This window comes from Carettochelys insculpta, chromosome 21 (assembly GCF_033958435.1).
Source record: "Carettochelys insculpta isolate YL-2023 chromosome 21, ASM3395843v1, whole genome shotgun sequence".
In the NCBI taxonomy this organism is placed as follows: domain Eukaryota; kingdom Metazoa; phylum Chordata; order Testudines; family Carettochelyidae; genus Carettochelys; species Carettochelys insculpta.
In genome coordinates this window covers 19,167,842-19,186,005 of record NC_134157.1, presented here as the reverse complement: position 1 = coordinate 19,186,005, position 18,164 = coordinate 19,167,842, and the positions used below count along the sequence as shown (strand labels likewise).

The 18,164-nt window shown below is 44.5% G+C and overlaps 1 protein-coding gene across 4 annotated transcripts; it reads right to left on the bottom strand.

Moving 5' to 3' along the window:
• Positions 1–855: 855 nt before the first annotated feature.
• On the bottom strand, positions 856–18,110 carry INPP5E (inositol polyphosphate-5-phosphatase E). Of its 4 annotated transcripts, XM_075015075.1 has the most exons (12): positions 18,062–18,094; positions 17,084–17,175; positions 14,789–15,822; positions 10,140–10,263; positions 9,049–9,146; positions 8,145–8,269; positions 7,253–7,372; positions 6,049–6,156; positions 5,755–5,916; positions 4,822–4,937; positions 3,571–3,707; positions 856–2,601 (listed from the first exon to the last, which is right to left on the bottom strand). In XM_075015075.1, the coding sequence occupies exons 3-12, from the start codon at positions 15,631–15,633 to the stop codon at positions 2,469–2,471; spliced, it is 1,968 nt and encodes a 655-aa protein (XP_074871176.1). In that variant the 5' UTR covers positions 15,634–15,822; positions 17,084–17,175; positions 18,062–18,094; the 3' UTR covers positions 856–2,468. The 4 variants fall into 4 exon arrangements, with proteins under 4 accessions (XP_074871176.1, XP_074871175.1, XP_074871178.1 ...); XM_075015074.1 differs by lacking the exon at positions 17,084–17,175 and having other exon boundaries at positions 18,062–18,110; XM_075015076.1 differs by lacking the exons at positions 856–2,601; positions 4,822–4,937; positions 17,084–17,175 and adding an exon at positions 5,287–5,316 and having other exon boundaries at positions 3,608–3,707; positions 18,062–18,110.
• Between the last annotated feature and the right edge of the window lie 54 nt (positions 18,111–18,164).

The following is an 18,164-nucleotide window of genomic DNA, read 5'->3' as shown; positions in this document are numbered from 1 at the left end:
ATTTAGGAAGTTATTGACACTAAAATTTTTAGAAGGCTTTGTTAAATTGCAAGTTAATGAAGTACTTTTAAACTGAGCCATAAACACTCAATCGGGTAAGCAAGAAGCTTGTCCTGTTTCACAGCTGAGGAAAAATGACATGATTTGCCCCAGGCCACTCAGGCAGTAAGCACAGGTCACAAGTTTAAAACTGCTGTGTTGTTCAACACCCAAGCTGCCTCTAGCTTAAGGTGCACTATTTGGTTTAATGACTTACTTTTAAAGGAACCCAAAAAAGAAGCCCCAAACTGATGGCTGGACTTGGCCTGTGCACAGAGATTGCTTTAAATTCAGAAGCTCTGCATCATGCTGAGGGCTATTTATCCAGGCGTGTACATGGTCTGTGGGCTTAGGCCTGTGTATTGTCACTACTGCATGTACACGGGAGCCTTTACTCTCTACACAAAGGATTTAAGGCACAGAGGCAGTAGGTCCCTTTTCTAGCTTAGTATTGTTCCCACAAGAAATCTACCATTCAGTGACAAAATTAACTTACAAACCACATCATTTGAAGTTTGAGTAAAATCTGCTTCTCATTTTATTTGTGAAAAAGGAATTGGGGCAGGAAACACTAATAGGTGCTTTAACATGAAAATGCTGAAACCAGAGATGAAGTTGGACTTTTATCATTTAATTCCTAGCCTATGTTTATGGGATGCAAATCTCACTTAAACCAAAATCTGATTTGTTCTTTAATGGGGATTGTGAGACATATGAAGGACTCAGGCTCCAAAGGTGCTCAGGTCAGTTGAGCAAAGCATTTAAGCACAAGCTTAACTTTCAATATGCGAGTAGTTTCGCAGGCTTCAGTCTTGCTGGATTGAGTCTTATAGTCCTTTTTTCAAGCAGCCAATTCTCCTTTTCTCCCCTACACGCAACAGTTCTACCCTCTGATATCTCAGCAATAGTCTTCCTCAAGGAGATTGATACATGATCACCGAGAACAGAATTTTGTTTAAAGCATGAAATGGCAATTTATTACCAGTCAAGGGTAGCATTCTTGCAGGTAAGCTCAGAATCTGGGACGATCACACTATTGTTCATGTTCTAAAATACACTTTTTTCACCCCAAAATTACTGTGGAAGTAGGTGTCTGCAAAATACCTAATAATTACAATGGAGCTTTTCTGTAGTACAAAATTTGTTAGCTTTAGCCAACGATTCAAGCGAGGTCTCCCCAAGAGAAATTTTATAGTATTAACTGTTGTGTACATTTTAATGGTTAAAATATACACAAAAGTTAATACATTTATTACTTAAAATTTAACCAGTGTAATACTCCTCTTAAAATGCCTTCACCTCCAGAAGAAGCCCCTTTAAAGAGAAATTCTCCACATTTTGTTGATTAGGAAGCAAAAGGGTAGGAGAGGGAATATAACTTCCCCAAACTGAGAATCAAAGAAGGAACAGACCTGAGTTCTGACTCTGAATATCTCCCAAAGACAGAAACAGATTTTTCTCCCACCATGAAGTACCTTTCTTTAGTGCTCTCTTTATAGCAAATCTGGATTTTTACACAACAGCTCCACCAAAGGCCACCGGTTACAGCTGCAGCATCTCTTGCTACTGCAAGCAGGGGACCAATTTCTCACTCAAGTAGACACTGGATTTCTACTACAGTGGATCTATAAATTATTATATTAACACCAGTTCAGAAACTCTTGACTTTATCTGAAGATATATGCTGGTCTGAGAGTTAAGATGCACCTTTAACAATAAAAGTAGCAATAAAAATAAATACTAATTCAAAAGGCCATATTAAATTCATCTTGATTACCATACATCCAACACAGAGCTTGCTGCAGTGGTCCACACCAGCAAAAACTATTATAAGCAAGCATTAACCTGAGGGGAGAGACTGTTCAGGTTATCTGGTTGGTCCTCTTGGATATTTTACAGGATACTGTACATTTGGCTATAGGTAAATAAATAAACTGCTGACGTCAATGCCCTCCTGAGACGGATACTTACAAAGCAAGTATACAGAATGGAACAAATGGAACCACAACTGCTTCCCTTTTGCAAAATTTCCTTGAGTAATTGCTCCAATCCAAGACTGCTCATAATACAATGCACCCAATGGGGTCCCTTGTCTTGGGTAAGGCTGGAATCCTCAACTAACTGCATCATGCTGCTTGCAAAGGAAGTTTTGTTGAAAGTGTCCTGATTGAATAAGCCGGGGCATCTGAATATTTACCTCATTCTCTTCAGCAAAAGCGCTCCAGTTCCTTGGATTAGCTCAGGCAAATGAAACTTGAGAGTGGAGGTTTAAGACATCTGGCACAGGCCACAGCAACTGTCCTGCTGGTGCTCACACTGAGATCTCTTCCTCTTGATCTGTACCTCTGCAGATGTGGAATCAAGTTGTCTTTGCCTGAGTCTGTAATCCTTTATGGCATCAGTTACCAGCTTGTTGCTGGGATTTAAGGTCATGAAACTGTACAGACTCTGCTGGTCCTTTGGTCCTTTAACTCCTGCCGCTTCTGAAGTTCCCTTGTCATTCGTCTCTTTATTCCGATTAAATAAAGTTCTCTGTCAAACTGCCCTGCAGCAAGCGGGATGCTACAATATAAAGAAAAGGTGTTAGAATTGCACATCTTGTTGACTTAGAGCACTTCTATTAGTTTAGGACCCAACAGTAGCCAGAATGAACTTTTCTGTTTTCTCTTGTACTAAGATAGCTGGCTGTAGCACTAATATTAAGTGAAACATAGTGTTTCTCTACCATCACAGCAAGTTAGGGTTCACATGAGTCTTGTTTGGAGAAGCTAGATGGAATAGTAAGAGAGAGACATACCCACACTCTGAGCTTTAAGCTTCCAGCACTGAAGGAAGACAAACACAAGGAAGCTGCTGTCAGCACTGGGCCCTCAAGCACAGCATTGTCAAACAGTTCACTGAACATTTATTTAAGTATTAACTGATCCTGCTAGTCTCATTCCCTAACTCCCAAGAAAAGTCCCCCTGGAGTGAGTAAGGCTCCACAATTCTCGTCCCAGTTGTTCTACTCAGGCCAAGATGGAATTTACTTCAAGCCAAGTGAGAATGCTCTCCTCCTCCTGAGCCCCACCTTAAGCCCTGTCCTATAGCCAAGGAACAGAGGAAAGGGAGCAATGTGCCAAACGTAGCTCCAAATCCAAACTGCCTTTAGGTAATCAGCAACGTATCGCCGTGACGGAACGGGGCACCTCCGCAGTTAAGCAGCAGGCCGGCCTAAGCCCACCCATCCCTGAAGCAGCAATGGTGCAAACTGTAATTTTAACTGCACTGATTCCTCAAACTCCTAGCCTGCACTTTTTCCTATAGATACTTTTTAACTTTTAAGACTTGGACATGCAGCTCACAAGGGAGACATGACTGGCCAGCTTCGACGACACACACACACAGCGTACAAATACACTGCAGTGAGTTAGGACTCATTCCATCTCAGGAGCCCTTGTGACAACATAAGCCACCAATTCCTGAGTGGAAGCTTGTCCTAAGAACTCTGCAGGCTGATCACATGCACAAATACACAAACAGGTCACTGACTTGTCTCTGCCAGGCCTCACTTTCACCCGGAACAGCCCATACACTGGCCTGTGGTCTGATGTTCTGATCACTGAACAGGAGGAGTACTTCACTGCCTGGATGTCACTCTTGTTCCGGCTCCTATATATCACTCGATCCTAGAAGATCAAGAGAGGAAAGAGGGAAACAGATATTCACTCACCTTTGCCTATCTGTCTTGGAGAGATGCACTTGTACACTGAAGACAAAGGTTCATTTAAAACATTCCACTTTTAGAAGGAACTCACAGCCTGGGGCATGGACTCAAATCTCCCCCATCCCAACACCTGGGATGGAGGCAGTACAATGAAGCATGCAAATCTGGCACTGCAAACCTCCAGGCCTGCTTTGCATACAGCTCTATGGGAGAATGAGAATTCTCTCTCTACAAGCTGCCACACCCTACACGGCTGACCTGCTGGTCTGGCAGTGAGAAAACTGTCACTCCCACCTCCTGTCTGGCTGGGATGCATGTTTTTGAGGGTCCAGTAACCCTTCCCCTTGCCCACTCCCTCTCTGCCATTCTGCTCAGGGGTGACGTGGGAGTTCCCAGCATGACTGTTTAATCAGACATGAACTGACAAGGGAAGGGCAGCCTACCAGTCGTCCTGCACCACCCCGAGAAGTGAATATTCTCCCTTCAAGAGGAACAGAACTGCTGTTCAGCCATGATAGGATGTGACGGCCACACTAGCCTGGAAAGTGTTCAAGTGGTGCAGAGGAGTTAAGTAGGCACATTTAAGGCAGGGCTGGGCTTGATAAGCAAGCACTGAGAGAGGATGAAGCCCAGTTGGACAGGAGCAGGCAGCGCTGGTGTAAGGTGGAGCAGGAAATAGCAGCAAGGATTTGGATGGTGCAGACTGTGGCCACGGATTGGAGGGCCTCAGCTGGAACCTAGATTCATGGGTGGGCTGGGCTTCCTCATCTGCCACTGGTGAAGTGGGCTAGTTTTGAACTGGAGGACGGACAGGAATGATACCCAGTCCACCAGTCCAGTGAGAGTGGCCTGGTAGGGGGGCCAAGCCATAAAAAGGAAGTTCTGCAATTCCTGGAGCGCAAGTGAGGGCCCACAGAGACGCCACACATGACAGGAAGGGTGCCACACTGGTCAGAGCTATTTCCCAAATGCACTCAGGGCAGTCCCAGCCATTAGTAGAGAACCCATTATAGGGGCCAAGGAGGGGGTCTTAATCCATTCCTTGACCAGATGCATGTCCATAAGTAAGCCTGTACCGTGTATGAAGGTGTCCTCTGCTTAGAAGTGGTGTCATAACTATCCTGCCCTATATCAAACTTGTAGGAAGGACGGAAATGAATGGCAGCCTCCTGGAACCCTTTGAAAATCGCCTCTGCAGGGAAGGGGAGAGATCATGAAGAACAAAGTGAGTCTTCCCAAGTAACCAAGCATGACAGGGCCTGTGCATTTACAACACACATTTTAAACACAGTTTGCCAATCCCAGCTAGAAGCTAAACCAGTAACCTGCAGAGCTACTAAATCTGACCTAGACAGCAAAATGCAGGGTTAGCTAAAGTCTGTTCTAATTAAGGGTGAATCTTTAACACTTAAAAAACTGGAGAACGAATAATTGGCACCCTCAGCATGCTTTGCAAATCAATCACCTCTCAGCACCCCGTGAGGTAGGTGGGAATTATACCCATTTTACAGAGCAGCAAACAGAGGCAAAGCACACCCCACCTGGGTCCACGGGAGACTCTCCTTCATTCTCTGCAGGCACAAGGACCCAGATGTGAAATTAAAATGTTGTGCGGCCATTGCACTGGTCATGCGTGTTCTGCCCTGCATTTCTCTTGTCTGTTTACATTATCAGCTTTTTGGAGCCAGGACCACCATCTGTCCTGTGTTCGTGCTGCATCTGGCACAATGGCGCTTCGGCACTGCCATAACAGACATGATTAACAACAATCGCCTGCCTTGCCAGGAGCATGCTGCATGTCAGACAGAACCCAAGAATTCACATTTCTGGTCCCCTCCTTTGAAGTATCCTTAGACTGAAAACTATTGGCTTTCCCTTTCCAAAAACAACACCCTCGCTTACTTCAGTGGCTACACAAGAAGAAAGGAGCAGGCTGCAGAAATTCACATGCTTGGAAATCTCCAGTCAGTGGGGGCTAGGAGGAGAGGGGAAGGCAGCAAGTCCCCTACCTTCATTCATTTCCTTAATGAGCTGATCATACTGCAGTAGCTTGGACATGTCTGTTTCCAGGTGCTGGTTCAGGATTGATTCCACGCTCTCCCGATCCTTGTTTAGTCGGAAATTGAAGTCTCCAAACCAGAACACCTCATCGAACCGAGTTGTAACGTCGGCTGCAAAACCAAGTGAGACAGGCCATCAGCCCTTTCCTGCTTTAGAGTGGAGCAGCAAGTTAATCCACTAATCCTTCCACTAGGCACACATGCACACACAGATGTGCATTCTGTGCACATCACATTACTCACAAGGGCTGGATCGATAGGGATTTGTATCTGGGACGTTCTTGGGAAGAGCAAGTGCTTGGATAGTTTTATTGTAGTCCAGCATCCTCTCATATACTTTACCATCCCCCGCTGAAAGAGAGAGGCATGAACACTGCAAATTCATATGGAAAGATGGAGATTACGTGCAGAATATGAATTCAGTTGCCTGCATCACTATTACATAGACTGTGGCAAAGTCCAAAACGTGCTGGGCATTTTCTAACTCATGTAGAATGAGATGGCTTGAGAAGAGCACAAACTAAAATGGGAGTGACAGCGAGGGATGGGGAAAGAAGACACAACAGACAGAGCATCTGGTGTGTCAGGTGCGCTTTGTTTTGTGAGCTACACACGTTATGTTCCCGTCCTTCTCCCTTCCCAGATCTGCAATCTCAGCTTCACATTCAGTACTCTTATGCAGCACTCCCCCCCGCTGGCATGAAGCAGCAGTTAACTCAGGATCCATGAACTTCATGTACAAGGAGGTGACCTAGTCAGATGGTTTCTTGCAGTCATTATGGTAAGAATGGTCTTCAGGGGGGATTCAAATGAGGGCAGCGGAGTCACCTTACAGACCATCTTTCACTTTTGATGTAGGGCAGGAGGCACAGAAGTGGGAGAGCTTGACAAACACTGGTAAGCCTGGCATCACTGGCAAAGCAGAAGAAATAGTAGGGGGCAAAATGATAAGAAAGACAATAAGATATGTGAGGAACAGCAGTCTTAAAAGTAAAGAGCTCAAACATGGTGCAGTGAAGAAAGGAAAGAGTCAATGGAGGGATTCAAAGCAAGAGTGATGGAATGAGGGACAAGAGAAGAGTTTAGCAGCTGTTCTCTGTACGAGTTAGAGGTGACGGAGTGCTGGGAGACCAGAGAGACCAGTAATAAAGCTAGAAGTGGAGGGTCTTAGGTGTGTGTTAGAGGGCTTTGATCTCAGAAACACAATGAAGGCAGAAGTCCATTCCACACTGTTTGCTCACAGGAGTGTGCTACAGCAAAGAGTAGATTAAAATAAGGAATCTGTACACTTAACAAGGGCCAAGAATAAAACACAGGAGTTCCACATGGGAGACAGCCTTCTATCAGTAAATAACACAGCAAAACGGCACATGTAGTTTGTAAAACCAATGAAGTAATATTCCCCCCCGCACGCAGGGCATCTGTGTTACGTATGTAACTGACTTACATGTGAAATGGGATGTGATGAAAAGGAAGGAAGTCCCAAAGAAGGTGAAGCAGATGCCCAGTGCTCCTTTGGTCTTGATCTGAGACACAACACGGGTGGTCACAGTGGCATATTCCACCTCTGCAGGAAGAAGGAAAGAGAAGCTGCTGCTGCTGCTGCTACAGAAACTGCACTGAAACTGCGGCAAAAGGGAGGACTGTCAGTCATTTACTCAAACTGCTGCACTGCGGGATAGGGCTCCAAGGATCCCAGTCCATTTTACGTATCATTGCAGTACACCTGCCCCCCCGGCAGCGCCCAAACTATGCAGTTAACAGTAACACACACTACCACGCAACGGTGGGGGCAGAACATTCTGGCTTGGGACACAGGGAAAACACCTAGAAAGTGCTACAGGTTTATGAAAGCCCACAGGGCACCGACAGGATCTCTGCTGGCAAAGGCCAGCTGTGAGACACACTCAGCAAAATAAGCGTCACTCAGCTTGTGTATCTGGGAATTTAGGGTTCAGGAGGAAGTAAGGATACACCTGCCCTGATGGAAGAAAAACATCAAATTCAGGAGAGTCCAGAAGCTTCAAACATGAAGCTAAGTCCTAACAGCCATCCCCTCTGGCTTGTGGATCATAATAAATATGTAAGTCACCCTGCTCTCAAGAGGTGCTTAGTGCTCACAAGCTCCAGGGAGCTCCCAGAAGGCCGAGTGCTATTTGGCCTGACAAGACACTAGTCAGAGTCTGGGAATCACAGACACTTTCAACAGGTAAGGGGAATTTATACCTTTAACTGATGCCACTCTGAAATTTCCACTCACCGTGACAAGCCTCCCTGTTCCACACAGTGATAGTGCCAATTCCACCTCTGTATTCTCCAGCACTTAACAAACAACATACCTGAGCAAAACCAGATGAGATCTCGTCTTATGAACACTGACATGTATAAAACTCCATGTGCAGCCGAGTACAGCATGACGTAATGGGGCCCCAGTGTCTCCTGCAGACGGATCTCCCACTCTCTTCTACAGGAGACAACAAAAGCACCATGGCTACATCACAACTACAGGACAATGTGAAGGGCAGTAGGAGAGAGAGATGAAGCCCTGGGAAGGTGCCAGAATGATTCCCACAGGAGAAGAAGACGACAATAGAATGGGCAGGCAAAAGGGAGAACTGCAGTGTGAGGGTGCAGCAATAGCTACCATATAAGTTTTCATGGCAAACCTCCTCCGCTGAAACAATGTTGCCCAAGACTGACCTGAAGACAAACAGCTTTTGCAATTGGCATATAAACCCTGTAGGCAAATACAGTAACAACCTTGTCAGTTGTGTGCAGCAGCTTTGCTCTAATGCAGTTTTCTCCATGTATAAACCCCAGGAATTGCCAGAGGGCATTCTGAAAATCTTGGAAGCATGCTAAGAACAAACGGACAGCCACAGCACCTTTCAGCCAATCTGATGCTGCACTGTACTCTGGTGAACTAATCTGATTAATGTCATGCAAGTCAGCAGCACACGTGAAGGTTCCCACTGAAGTCAAGAAAGATACACTACTGCCCTTCAGCAAGAGGAGTACCGAGACCAAACTTTGGGTGAGGGTAGGCTTAGTGTGACATTCAATATAAACACCCTCTAAAATTAATATTCTCCTTATACTGATGAATTCACAGGTTTATGAAATATAAATAAAGCACCAGGGCAACTCTATTCCATTTTTGGTGTATTAAAAACTAAGGTGAAAAGGGGAAAAAAACAGCAATAATAAAGCACAGGTGGCTCTTTATTATAGTCTTTCTGCTACCTGTCTGGACAGCCTTCTTGAACCCCAATGACATACATGTCCTGGACATAGTCAGGATCTGACGGGAATAAGAAATCATCCAGATTCTCTGGAAGCTCCTGCGAAAAAAGGAAGAGACACACAATGTCATACTAGCATTTAGAAAAGGGGCAGTGGGAAAATCCAGAAAGGCTGCCAGCTTAGTGCGTTAATAAATTATTTACGACCACTGTTAATATTTTTCACTTGCATAGCATTGTAGAGCTGAGACACTAAGCATTAGTCTATTAACATCCCTGTTCCTACTCAAGCAGCATTGTACCTATGCTATAGATATGGAAATTGGGACATGGTGTTTTGGTCAAGGTCACATAACAATTGCTGTGCTCTATGGTGTATTTATAACTTCTCTTGGATATTTATCTAAGAATAGTTTAAAGGCATCTATAAAGACCCCTTTAAAGATCTGATCCCTAGAGGTGCTGAGCACCCATATCCCCATAAAAATTACCTAGTGCTCCTCAGACTCTCTCTGGCTCTGTCCTTAAGTCACCTGTCTGCAGCAATTTGGGTTTCTCTGATGTACATAGATGTAGTTAATGATTATGCTCCCCTACAGAGATTTTGTCTCCATAAGCAATTTTGCATCACACAGATTAATGGAGATTTTTAAGAGCAGGTTAGACAAACAACTGTCAGGGATGATCTAGATGGTACTTGGTCCTGCCATGAGAGCAGGAGACTGAACATGATGACTTCTTGAGGTTCCTTCTAGTTCTAATATTCTATTATTCTCTTATTCTAAGGAGTTCCCATAATTAAAAAGAGAAAGCACTTCTCAGCTTCCTGCTCTCCATATACCAAATACTACAGATCGCAGAATTTCACCATTACAATGGTCATTTCTACTCAACTGAGCATGTGCAAAAGGATCCAAGGACACATAGGGAAGGCTGAGCAGTCTTAGAGACTAAGGTACTCAAACAGATGAGGATCATCATAAATACACTGACAATGACAATTTTGCATGAACAGCGGGACCAGTCTGTTTAACATATACAGGGAGAAACACATGCCACCAAGAGCCGAATTCAGGAGATTCATGTACACACCTTCTGGCCTTGCATGTTCCAGGTGGCCACAAATATTCCAATGTTTCGATCAGGGAAATACCTTCCCAGTTCTTCTGCTCCCAGCAATGCCCCACTAGCTAGAAGGCTGCCTTCCAAATAGCTTCTGTGAAACAAAGAGTAGGAAATGTATTTTCAGAATTCCATCTTGTTAAAAAAGCACATAAGCAAATGTTCTGGTTGCTGGAATTCTGATTTGCATCACTCATGCACAAACCCAAACTTTAACAATATTTCACCGTACTCTATTAAAATTGCTTTTTAAAATGAGCTAATATTCACAGCCTTCAGAAATGTAGCATTAAATGTTGAGTTGCTTCTAGAGAAAGGAGGTGCAACACTGAATACGGAATCTACCCAGAACACCAGGGTCTACACACTCTTTTGTGAAAAGTGACACAAGGTATTTTTATAAAACACGTAAGTGGTCAGGTTGGTTGATATCTTAGTCAACGGGCAACAATTCTAGCAGCAGAATTCAGCTTTCCTGTCACACATGGGCACTGCTCAGTAACTGCTCAGCAAAACAATACAATATACTGAATCACTGATACTACTTCCTGCAGAACCATGGGTGCTCCTTGGGCATATCCACTGAAAAGAAGTGATGAATTGCCTGCTTTCACTTGGGAGAGCTGAAGACATCGTCACCTGAAGGAGTACCTGGCCATAACTACGGGACACTCAGGATCTGAAGCAAACAAAGCAGAGTAGCTGGAGGAACCTGTGTCCAGTCACCTTCAGGAAAAGGAATTGGATGGAACTCAAGGAAGAAACACTGCACCTGGAAGGAACATATTCCAGCACACCCACATTTTGTCGACTATCTCACCAAAGTATCAAGTCAGACTCCAGTCAAAATTGTATTTATAGTCAAGGGACAAAACCCTCATCTAGCTTCTGGATAGCTTTGGTAATGCTTCAAAACCACAGCACTGTTGCCACATAAACATAACAACATGGTCAACAAATGTGTTGCTTGTAATCAAGTATATTTTTAGTTAGGAGAGGAAAAGAATGATGTCTGGCTGAACTGGTCTAAATAAAATGAATTTGGGAGGAGGGTGAACTGACAGTGCAGGCATTAGAAATGGTACGTAGCTGCAACACACACTCGTCGCCATTTCAAATACAACACAAGTTGGTATGAAAAGTTTTCAATACTTGCCTGTCCAATAGCTTATGAAAAATAGATTTGGTAGGCACAGTTCATTTCCCAGAAAAGGTGTCTCTAAATGGCCACCTTTAATGTTAATCTCAGTGGAGCACTGAAGGACTGAATGAACCCTGAACACTGACTTAGCCTCTTGTCTCTTCTTGTCAGGACCAGGACACATTGATTCATCAGCATCAGGTAAACTTGCAGAGATGTCACCTGTGCTGTACAGGGTGAACATTTCTACTTCCGCATCCTCAGGACCTGACAGGTGCTGAATGAGACAATTTACTGGACCACTGGAAGCCAATATTGTCTAACACGTTACCAACACTTCCACTGCCTACTGGGCTCTTAGAAGACATTTAGGGGTAAATTACAGCTAAATAATATCACAGAAGACTGAGAGCCAGGACTGGTGGCTGGAAACAAACTTTATGGGACCACAGGAAACTTGGCCATGTGCATAATAAGTGGTCGTCCAGCTCACTAAAATCATGCCAGATTACGGATGTTGCCGGACAAGAGATCAACCTGTACCTGGTGAGTGGCAGTGTTCTCTGTACACTGAGTATTTGGGCAGCCATCAAGGAGAGATTCAAAAGTCATCCAGCTGATTAGCAGAGTGCGCACAGTGCCCAGAGCATGTGTTTGTACTGGTGGGGCACATCCACACATACCTTGGTGCACATAACAAAACTTACTTTGTACCTGGATGAAAAAAATTAGAGGGAACACTGCTGTGGGTCTGTACGGATAGTTACTTCTTTCAGTAGTAAACTTACACATGAAGAAAAAACAGAGCGACTGTTCCGATGACTGAGCCCCACCCAGAACTAGCACCTAACATAATATAAATTAGTTCACCGAATAAAATAAAAAATTGCAATAGTTTCTGCATTAGGCCACTGCAGGGGACAAAGGAGTGAAATTCAAGTTGTATTATTTTCACTTCAACTCACTCTTCCAAAATGATTTTTTTTTCCTAAATATAATGTTTCTGGAGCTCTAAATAAAATAGTATGTGAAAATGGAAACAGTTTCATGTCCACATCCCCAGGCACCAGGGAATTGGCAGGGACACTCAAGAAAGGAGAGCAGACCAAATTAACACTTCTAATCTAGTTCAGGCTATGGAGCCTTAAGCCCTGCAGCTAATGATTACATCATAATGTCAGGATCTGACCAACTGTCTATCATACCCCTGATCCTTTCTCCAACAGCTGCTTCAGGAGAAGGTGCAAGAAAACTCGTAAGAGACAAGTATGTAATAACTGGCCTGCAAGAGAAGTTTCGTCCAAACACCTGATAATTAGCTGCTGACTTGTACGGTACAATATGAGGATTTATATCCCTTATAATTATTTATATTTATCTCATATTGTTATTGATCATATTGTTCACATGAATGTCTAATATGCTTATCCTGAAAAGTTATTTGCTGCATCATCTTGTAGCAATGACTTCCAGTTGCTACTATGCATTTGAATGAAACTAAAGAATTTTCAATATAAGAAGAAAATTAAAAGAAGCAACTGGGAAGGACAGATGATGTTTGAACACCTTTCTTCTTGAGTGTATGGAAACATCCCAGTATAGAACGTGGACAGTGACAACTGCTATTTATTAAAAACATACTGCTGCTTTCTGCTTTGAAGGCTGCCTAAATTATGCTGGGCACTAGCTGAGCAGGAGGACTCACAGGCCTTCTTCCCTCCAGAACGACTGAATTTAAATCAGCTACAGATAGGAAGCACAGCGGGTGAATGGGCAATATTCAGATCCTGTGTGGGACTCAGGTAGAAAACACCCTGAAAAACTGGAGATTGCATGAAATCATGATTTTGACTTGGGCCTCTCTCTGCCTTTCAAACATTTCCCTGGCTTTCTGACCTACAGTCTGCTAATCATAAAACCCAGCATTTTGTTCTAGGCTTGGGGTTCTGGGAGATGCTACAGACTGCAGGGAGATTCCACTAGTTCACCTGCTTTTCTTGGGTTTATTTCCTCTTCATTCTGAAGAATACAGCCTTTCTTCATACTCTTTTCTGCTAGATACTCCAGAACTGTAGCATCCAACATGCTAGTCACTAGCCACATGTGGCTGTTTGGCTGGTTAAGTGTGGCTAGTTGGTCTGAACAATAAATATATTTTCAGAATAATGTGGCTACTTCGCTATAGCTATAGCTTCAGAAGTGGCTGGACACCACGTATCCAGAAGGTGACAAGCAGAGGAGGGGAAGAATTATGCTCCTGCCCTAGGGGATTGTAGGAAAGCTGTGATCTAGGATCTCCATCAAGCAACAGAGGAAAGAATTGCTGAGAAGCAGCAGGATCCTGTTAGAAGCTGCATACCTCACATGAGCTGAGCAGCCCAATTCCTTAGTATTCACATCCAGCAAAACTGAGAACTGCTCTATCACATTAGCAGATGATGTCAGAATGGCAGGTAAAGTCTTTGTTGGCACTTCCTGACCTCTTACAGCAATGGGCAAACACTGCCAGAGTCATACCACTTTATTTGCCAGTTCTGACATGAGCTGAGCCATCTCAATTTGACTCATTATAGATGCACTTGAATGATCAGCAGCCTGAGTTGGGACTAATCTTAAAGGGTGCCAAGCATCTATAGCTCCCATTGAAGCCCATGAAGATGGCAGGTGCTCTGCCCCACTTTTGTAATGAGCTACTCTTGTCAGAGTTATGGATCTTGGTAAATTGTTTTCTTTCTCCTTTCACCCAAAACCAGGAAATAAAGACGAACCGGACATTGGAGTTTTCTGATCAGATACCCCTGAAAATTGTGCAGCTCCTACCAATGAAAAATGTCCTGTTTTAACATGAAGTTTCAGCTAGAAAATCTGGATTTGGGGATTATCCCAGCCCCAGACAGGAAACATTTTAATTCCAACTAAATATACTTTTTGATTATGCTATAGGCAAGTCCTAAGCAACTGTACCTATTATTTCTCAGATGTGAAACCAGCTACTGGTGTATTATCAGAAAGCTGAAAGTAATTAACTTCTGAATGATTTTTCATGTGAAAGTTACAGTAACATAAATATTTACATGTAGTCATTATACTGAGCTTTTTATCATCAAAACAGTTAAGAGCATTAATCGTCAAAGCTACGCATGCAAAAAGCATTTGCTGTGAAACCTTGATTATTACAACCACTTTCTACAGGTTATGCTTGTGCTCTCAAAATGTTTCCTGCACTTCCTGGAAACACACTGATCCAGCCCTAGTATTTCTTTCTAGCATGCTGCTTTTCTGAGAAGCTTTGCCAAAAAACAGCCATTCAAACATGTATCCACTTGCCCTTCCCATGACAATGAAAATAAGGGAACAAACAACTAATGATAATTTAGTAACTGGTCAAGTTACTTATTCCAGAATTCTGCAAGGCAATTTGCCACCTAGTAACAACTGCCACATTCTCTCTACCATGAAAAGATGGAGAACAAAATACCTGTTTCGAACATCCTTGGCACGAAGGGGGGTGAGCAGGCTGAACGTAGACTTCATGGAGTCTGTAGAATAGCTATCGTAGACCATCCCGCTATTGTGCAGTCTGGTATCACTCAGGCTGCTGCTCACCCCTTCAAACCTGCTCTGAGAATAATGCTGGTAATCCATATAATCTGAGTCAATCCTATTAGCTGTCCTCAGCACATGAGAGGCCACACTGAGTTCCAGGGGGGGCAGCGGTCGAAGGGGTGTTATTTTGGACAACCGGGGTTTGCTGCCTGAAGAGTCTTTCCCCTGCATAAGCCCCACAAAGGCACTGGGAACATCAGCAGCCTGCTTCTCTGAATCGGAAATGCTACCCTTGTTCTTCCCATGAGGGCTCAGTTCTGAGGCATTCTGCAAGCTGTGCAAAGAACCCTGATCACCATTGAGTGCCACTCTGCCTCTGGGGGGAGGACTGTGGGATGATTCCCGGAGAGAGCCATTGGAGGAGCTTGTCTCAGGATCAAGCAGATTCTCCTGGCTCGTTCTAAACAGTCTCCTCTTCCTCCAGCTTTTCTCATCAAGGGATGAGGCTCGCACCAGTCTGGGCTTCCTGGGAGGCTTTGGGGTAACAGATTTAGCCTTCATACTGGATTTGATTTCATCTGGGGGAAACCTTAAGGTGTCATTTAAAAAGGATTCTATGTCTGGATGGTCTTCAAGTGCAAGCACACTGCTATCTCCGGCCTCCTTTCTCATAGCTCCACCAGCCTTCTTCACTTGCTGATCTGACAGAACTCTGCCCTCTGTGCTTGAAGTAACACATGCTACTTCACGCTGTGGAAATCCATTTGGGGTGTTCATTCTCTTCCTGTGTATCTGCTATGGATCCCTCTCCATGGAGTCAGTCCATCAAAGAGTCATCTTCCCTTAGTGTTTGAACCAAAACACAAAGATCAGGAATGCGAATACAGCGGAGTCTTTCGCCAGGAATAAAGGAGAGTTTTGAGAGTAGCAAAATGCATGGCTGGAAAAGGCATAGATTTAAGAAACCTGCAATTCCCCGAAAGAAAAACAGAACTGTAACAATCTGCTGAACGATACATTACAAACACAGAAGCTACAGATGTAGATTACCACCATGAGCTCTAACAGAACACAGTATGTATTCACTTTAGTGCAACAGGAAATGGATATTAAAACAATAAAAACATTCTTCCATCAGAGGATCTTAAAGCATTTTCCAAACTTAAACAAGCCCCCTGTTAAAAAACAGTCAGTGCTATTTCCATTTTATGGAACAGGAAATTTACGCCCAAGAGACTGATGTGACTTCCCAAGGACCTGGCAGTAGATTACCACCATGGGCTCCATCAGAGCACAGCATATATTCACTTTAGCATAACAGGAAGTGGAAATTAAAACCACACTGAAGTTACACCTTAATCTTTCAGGCTTTCAAATGGTCCCTCTGCATTGTCATTCATTAGTACAGGTGGCTAAAATATTCAGACTCAGAAGTCAGGCAGTTCTCAATGAGTTCATGTTCTTTACTGATCTCATGTCACTATCATCCATTAAAGTAGACATGTAGCCGTATATGCCATGACCGCTTTACTTGAAGAAGATTCTCCTTTAGCTGCAGCAGCTGTAGGAGTTATATCTGCTAGGGAACACAGTTTTGAGATTGAGAAAACAACTCACCCTAGAAAAACAAGGTGTCGTCCCTATAGCTAAAAGCAAACAAAATGCAATGCTACACTACATAGCTCAGCAAAGCCTCACATGACGGGTGAAAGGCAAATCATCTCAGAGTTATCTTGTTAAATATCAGTCTAACCTGAATGCTACCTTAACCTTCTCAACTAATACAGGGCCAATACATGTATGTTCTCAGGAAGGCATCTGGAATAGTATTCTATTCCTAGATTCACCACTAATTATTTATTAATTATTATTATGGTACCAAAAACATACTAGGAGCTTTATGAATTTTTAATCCCTCTGAGGAAATTTACTCACCTATAAAATGTTGCATACTCCTACTTGCCTTCCTAAGAGGAGCCTTATGAAATGCAGGCCTCACTTACACACAAACTTGCATAAATTTAGTATAACTGATCCAAATGTCTATTATTTTGGTTTCAGAGAAACTTACTTCATTTTAATTTAACCTGTCCCTAACCAATTTTGAGCTAAACCAAAATAAATATAAAATTATTTGAGACTCTATGGTTCAAATCATCACACCATGTATTCTAAGGTACTAGTAAAAGAGGTTCTCCGGGCAATGCAAATAATGACTGTTACTTACTACAGTGTTTGCTTCAGCTTTAGAGTCTGGAGACAGTAAAGCCAGGGCTTCTTTCCTGGCTGAAGGAAGGGTTCCAGACTGGGCTGTAATTCCTGTTCAACCATAACATTTCCTTACCCCACAAATGGCCTGTCTCTCCCAGCACCTGGGACTTTTCCATGACTTGACTTACAAAGTCCAATCAGCATGGTGAGGAAAGGCGGCCCCACCAGTTCCCTCTTGCCAGGGCAGGAACAGCTAGGCCTGATAGTGCTAGAGCTTCGGGTTAGTGTTAAAAACAGTAATTTCAGTGCAGGTCTGTGTGTGTGTATATATAGGGAGTGGGACACAGAACCTGTGCATGTCTATATATGGGGTGGCAAGACAGATGGGGGGTGCACAGTGTGTATGGGGGAAATACAGGCATTGTGGGTGGGGGGGATTCAGACTACATGTGTGTCTGTGAGAACTCTGTATAGTGTTTGTATTGGGGGGCCACAACCCCTGCATGTATCTAGGGGAACAGTGTGTGTATGGGGGGCTCAACCCCCACCTGTATCACTGGGGGACACACAGATACTGGGGGGGTCTCAACCCCCATGCGTGTCTATCGGTGCACGGACTGACAGCGTGGGGGCAGCATTTGGTCCCGCATGCGTCCTGGGTGGGGAGGACACACCGTGAGAGTGAACACAGCCCCAGTATGTGTTTGTACACACACCCCCCCGAGGGGGAACACAGCCCTGGTGTGTCAGGACACACCTATACACCCCGAGGGGGGGGCAGCCACACACACGGACAGACGGGGGGTACACAGCCCGTGTGTGTGTCGGGGGAGGACACGACGAGAGGGGACGGACGGACACACACACACCCCCGAGAGGGGGACTCGGCCTAACCTAGGGGTGTGTGTGCGGGCGCGGGGCCCACATGCCCACGGCTGCGGCCAGAACCTTCCCCGCCGGGACCCGGCCCCTGGACGCCCCGCGCCGCCCTCACCTGCAATCCGCGCCGCCCGCCCGCGAGCACCCCGGCCTTAGCAACCGGCCCGGGGCCGCCCCTGACAACGAGCAGCCGGGCGGGGGGAAGGGCGGCCGGGAGC

Excerpts from the sequence above, each read along its gene's own strand:
- INPP5E (XM_075015074.1), bottom strand. The coding sequence starts at position 15,633 with ATGAACACCCCAAATGGATTTCCACAGCGTGAAGTAGCATGTGTTACT. Across the intron at positions 5,917-6,048 it reads TCCCTATCGATCCAGCCCTT|CCGACGTTACAACTCGGTTC; the intron begins GTGAGTAATGTG and ends TTGGTTTTGCAG. Across the intron at positions 4,938-5,754 it reads CATTAAGGAAATGAATGAAG|AGGCGATTTTCAAAGGGTTC; the intron begins GTAGGGGACTTG and ends CCTTCCCTGCAG.